The sequence below is a fragment of the Lycium ferocissimum genome, chromosome 1 (assembly GCF_029784015.1).
Source record: "Lycium ferocissimum isolate CSIRO_LF1 chromosome 1, AGI_CSIRO_Lferr_CH_V1, whole genome shotgun sequence".
NCBI classification, from domain to species: Eukaryota; Viridiplantae; Streptophyta; class Magnoliopsida; order Solanales; family Solanaceae; genus Lycium; species Lycium ferocissimum.
Window position 1 is genome coordinate 20223185 of NC_081342.1, and position 6013 is coordinate 20229197.

Consider the following 6013-nt stretch of genomic DNA (forward strand, 5'->3'; position numbering starts at 1 on the left):
GCTTCTTTAGGTGTCTCACAAGCAATTATTCATGTAAAAATCACTTCTGAGAGTGCTGAATTAAGACATGTGAGAGGCTTTGATTTCCTTGACTTCAAATCTTCATCTGTGCAACAGTTGGATTTAGTCCAAGTGGAGGAGGATCAGCTTCACTTTCAATTATTTCCCATAATCTAAGAGTTTTAAGATAAGCCTTCATTTTTATCACCCATGTGTGATAATTCTCCCTTGTAAACATAGGAGGACCTGCACCCACGAAGTTGTTGGAAGCCATGTTATTGCTGCTTAGCTCTCCTCACCTTAGAAGAACTGAAGAAAACCCTTTTTCTTTTTTCCTTCATTGATCCCTCGAGAAGAAGGGCTCTGATGCCACTGTTAGTTTTGAAACTTCAGAGAAAGAAAAAGAAGTTTCAGCAGAAGCTTTTTTTCTTTCATTTCATATTCCAAAAGGCATACACACATATATCTACATACTAGTTACATGAGGCCCAGGAATTCAAGATATAAGAAACGTACTCTCTCCATTTGAAATTATTTATCTTGTGTTTTCCTTTTAGTCTGTTATTAAAAAGAATGTCTCTTACCTTTTTTGACAACTTTTTAATTCCAACATTCCACATGACATGTTTAAGACCACAAGATTAAAGATCATTTCGGTACATACTGCATACCTTTAGTTTAAGACAACAAAATTTCAAAAGTCTTCTTAAACTTCGTGTTAATTCAAAACCAGACAGACAAAAGTGAAATGGAGGAAATAATATTATAATTAAAGAAGTACAATTTGTATCATATCTTTTTACTGCATAATTAATATGATTCAGTGGCATGTTAAACATGTATTGTTAAAAAGTCTTCATAACTATTAACAAAAATTATTTATGAGGGAGGAAGTTTGGCAGGAGAAATATCAAATACTAAATAGATACAAGCGACTCGACAATTTGTAAAGTAACATGATCTAAATTATATAAAATAATTACAACTCGGTGAAAATCGCAAAATGAAAAATATTGACATTTTTATGACTTTGTGAGTATATAGTTTCTTTATTTATAGATAGAATAGACTTTTTTTTGGTATTTATTAAATTTTAATCTCACTCGTGATATTTCATGCCGCAGGGGTTTGTATTTACTTAAATGTGGTGATTTAAGCTTAATTTTAGACAAAGTTAAGGAAAAAACTAAATTCATTAAATGAACCTCAAGAATCATTTTAGTTCTTCATATATAATTTATGTTTAAAAATATTAATCCTCATTTAAGTATCTTACTTTCCTTTTTGATCAGTTTAAAAAAGAGTGCCTATTTCTATATTAGGTAAGTTGAAAATTCATAACCACAAGATTCTAAGTATAGTTTAGTACATTATACACATCTTTAATTTAGGATCACAAAATTTAGAAATCTCTTTATTTTTTAAACTATGTGCCTAGTTAAATTAAGACACTTAAGTTGGGACGAAGGAGTAGTACTTTTTGTATAGTTTTTAAATATCTTAATTTAAAATATTAAATTGATCTAATTTAATTTAGCTTCAAAGTTTAGTCAAATTAACTTTTGGTGATAAGTGTCACATAAGTTGAAATGAAGAGAGAGTAATTAGTGTTAAAATGTGGCTCCACAGTTACCTAAATTTTACCAATATATATAATGATAAATATTTTAAAGGGTAATCTAATACTCCCTCTGATTCATATGATATGGTGTTTTTATATATGCTCAGAGAGTAGGAAGCGTTTTCACTAAATTATCCTTAATTAAATAATCTTAATTTAATATAATTCATTGATTATGTAAAAATTTATTTATCTAAATAAGATAAATTTGAAAGAATAAAAAAATAGCTATTAATTTTTTTTCGATTATATAAAACTATTTGTTTTAAACTAAATACAATATAAATTTGAGGGACTTGGGGGCTAGGAAAGATTCACAAACAACTGCAGTCCCCACATGAAATAGACTGCAGGTCCCCACATGAAATTGATCAATTGACTGAGTGTTAAAAGTGAGAGAGGTAAAGGAAAGGACAGTAGCAGCCAGCTTGCATATTCCTTCTTATATATAATAGTAATAGTAAGTAGGCATTTGGACATACATTTTATTTCATGATTTCAAGTCATAAAATGAAATTAATATTTGGACATGTGATTTTATTTTATAATTTCATCTCACAAATCATCCAAAAAGATATGATTTGAGATTTCAAATTATAATTTTAAAATTTTGTAAAACTTGACTCATAAGTTTATATTTTATAAAAAAAAGACTTATAAGTTCATAAATATTTTTAACAATTACTCTCACCAACCATTTACCAACCTCATTAATTTCTACCAATCATTATTTATGTATGTACCATGTGAAAATATTATATTAAAGAGTAATTACATTAGTATTCATGTTAAAATTTTCTTTTTTATTAAATTAAAAATTGATCAATTGATGTTTTATTTTTTAGAAAGGCCTTCTAGTAGTGTATTAATTTTATTATAAACTGTGATTTACTTATTTGATAAAATTGTATAAAAATTAAATTTTTTTAATAGTTTTCACAACTTACGAAATTTTTATATCTGTAAAAAAAATACAACATAAAAATTTCAAATTGCATGTCCTCTCATGATCTCAAATCATGTCCAAATGACTCCTAAAGACACTTCAAAAAGTTAGTAGGACAACTTACTTATCCAACTACTATTGTCTTTTTTTACTAGACATATTTCACAAAAACATGACCACCATTCCTTTACAAACTAAACAAAATATCAAAATAAAAAATATTAAATTAATGACTATCTCATTTATCTAACAGATTTAACTTTGCAATTTTCACGGTCCCTTTGTTGTTCCATTACCATTAGCACTCTATGCATTCTTGCTCATGACCGGAACATGGGATGGACGATTGAAGAGTGTGAGTCACAGGACCTTTACTACCTCTATTCCGAAATATGATAATTTCAGATCCAAAACATAGCCAATGGACGTAAAATTTGCAGGAAAAAGGGATCAGATAGTAAACACTCTTCAGAGAAAAGAAAAGCAACATGAACTTAAGCTTAAAACAGTTTCACTTAAGGCAAATATGAAGACAGAAACTTGATTTGCATTTAGCTAATAGCTAGGAAGACAATAACTACACACAAGCAGGCAGGACCGTAGACACTTCAATTCCTAATATAGTACCAGGTAGTTAAATACTTCCCTAGGAGCCTATAGGCATTTTACAAAACCAAAGCGTAGTACTAGTAGTTCGATATTAGGAGATAAACTGGAAAGGAACATTGGCTGAATAGGAACAGAGTGTCCTGATCATGAGTAGCACGTATTAATCTAGTCCCTTTCCTGATCAGCATGAAGTGAAATCCTGTCCATGATATTGGCCACCACCTCTTTGGACTCCTTGAGCAGCTTGGCACTCTTTTTGAGCCTCTTGCGTTTCTCAGCAACTAAAGGCGACTCATCAAGCATTCTCTCAATTCCACCACCATGAGGTGCCATCAGATCCTGAACAATCTCGTCTTCCATTTCCTTGTTAATCATGTTCCGAATGCTGAACATTATGTGCAAGGCCATAGAATCCACCAGCCTCATTAGCACTATTTTCCAATAGGCCATCATTCTCATCTTCAAATCGAAAGCCTGCTGCACCACATCTAGATGCTTCCTCAAATGACCAACATTGATTACTCCTACTCCTTCAAGGTTTATCTCGGAGCACTTCCCAGGATCATTCATTATCTCCATGAACATGTGTTGTTGAGCCATGAACTTACTGTAAGTCGCTAAATAGTCAGGATTACAAGTGTAATCAGTCAGCTTTTCCATCCCGGTGATTTCCCTTACCCAATCAACTGATTCATTCTTCTTCTTGGCAATCAAGTTCTGGGCTGCCCTTCTAGTGGAAGACTGAAGCTGCGGATAGTTATCACAATGATACATCAGAACTTTGATAACAACTCGCTCTAAGTAATTCCACAGTTTTCCCACAAAATCCTCTGGAGAGGCAGCAATTTCCTTTACTTTTTTCTGCAAAACATTGAGGAAAACGGCCCGAGGAAGGAAGTTTGGTAATCCAATCCCTTTCGTTTCCTGTAAAACCATGATCTCTTCCATCAAGAAGTCCTCCATTTTCTCAAATTTCTTGGAATGTAGCTCATTAGAGTATTGATCAAGCATTTCAACCAGTCTAGCTGTGCAGTGCAGTTCGTTTTCTTCCGGGTACTCATCAAACTCCCCACTTAGAAGAATTTTCTTTAATGAATCCTTGGATGAACTCAGAATGCGCATAAATGCCGTCATAGCTTCAGCCACAGAAGTTAGATGCGGAGGAAGCCTGCTGAGTTCGGCAAGATTGGCAGCAAGTTTGTCATTGATCTTCCTCACAATTTCAGGCAAGCATTTTGAAATGATGGTTGCTTGAATACGCACCAGCTTTTGTGCCAGAACTGGAACGCCAACCATGGATTTATCAATCTTGGATAAAAGTGGATGAGTTGAAAAAAGCCTTGCCTCATCACTCCTGGCTTCTTCATAAGACTCGTTCCCAATTCTATTCCTCACACAAACATAGCCGAGCCCTATGTTCACTTCATCCGCAGTAACCTTCTCAAGCAGCCCTTCAGGGGCTTTGTCAGCCTTGGTCACAACAGCCAGAGTCCTTTCTCCGCTTTTGTCCATCTTTTGAGACATCCTAATGGACTCACAAGTAGGGAAATCAACAGTAGCTGATAAAACATTTAAGATTATACTTTCCTCAGGAGCTATATATTTCATTATAATATCATAAATTTGTTCATAAATGTCTTCAGGTTGTCCTTGTACAGCAACTCTAGTGATGCCAGGCAAATCCACCATGGTCAAGTCGGGCACACCATTCTTTTTCACTACAAGTGTTAAAGGGTTGTTAGATATGCCCTTACCATGGCCAGCAATCTCATCAGTAGCACGAATGATAGAATCAGCAATGGCAACTTCATCAACAGGGAGTGACTTTCCATTGTACTCCAAGTGAAGTAGTGGTTCAGTGATGTTTGGATCATTCTGCAGCCTCATGATAAGGGGGACCCTGGTGCAAATGCCTTGTCCTCTAGGAAGGCTGATTCCAGCAAGAGATTCGAGGACACTGGACTTTCCAGAAGATTGATCACCTACCACTACGATGGTCGGAAGCTGGATACCTTCTTGCATGATGTTAATGTGGCGGAGTTTGTCTACACAGTCGAGGAGAGGACGGATTCTATCATTGAAGGATGCAACAATGGGAGGATGAACACCACAAGCTGTTGGTGCTGCTACTACTGCAAGAGGTTTTGGATCAGCAACTGCAATTGAATCAATTGGACTTTCTTCATCAGAAAAGAAGCCATCGGCGATTTGGTAGGCCATACTTTCTTGATTGTAAGCAGAAATAGTTTTGAAGGTTTCTTTCAGAGCTGAAAATGGTAGTGGTGGTGATGAGATTATAAAGAACTTAAAGGGGGCTCTTAGGATTGTGAGCTAAAACATGTAGGGGTAGTTTGTACGCGAAATAAGGTGGGATATTAAGTTTGGAATTATTTTTATAGTTTCCTCATATCTTTTACTAAATAAAATATAAATTTAATGTCAAATTTTATTTCGGATATCCCACCTTATTCTGTAAGAGTTGTTTTAATTTTATCTCACCTCCTGGGTGAGATAAATTAGTCCAAACATAATAATTCCAGGAATATAATCTCGGAATAACTTGATTGGCGTACCAAACATTGCCGTGTACTTCTTGTATGCTATTTGGTTTGACAGGCAAACAAAATACTACTCCTTCCTTCTCAATTTATGTGATATAATTTAATTGGGTATAAAGTTTAAAAAATAAAGAAAGATTTTTGAATTTTATTATCTAAAATAAATTAAAAATATTTATGTGGTTATAGATTATCTCGTTAAGTATAAAAGGTAAAGGCTAAAATTAAATTGTTATCAAATAAAAAAATATATATATTTTTTAAATAAATTAAAAAAAA

The 6013-nt window shown here is 33.6% G+C and overlaps 1 protein-coding gene across 1 annotated transcript; it reads right to left on the bottom strand.

Moving 5' to 3' along the window:
* Positions 1-3094: 3094 nt before the first annotated feature.
* On the bottom strand, positions 3095-5481 carry LOC132051870 (dynamin-related protein 4C-like). Its single transcript, XM_059443123.1, has one exon. The coding sequence runs from the start codon at positions 5394-5396 to the stop codon at positions 3342-3344; it is 2055 nt and encodes a 684-aa protein (XP_059299106.1). The 5' UTR covers positions 5397-5481; the 3' UTR covers positions 3095-3341.
* Between the last annotated feature and the right edge of the window lie 532 nt (positions 5482-6013).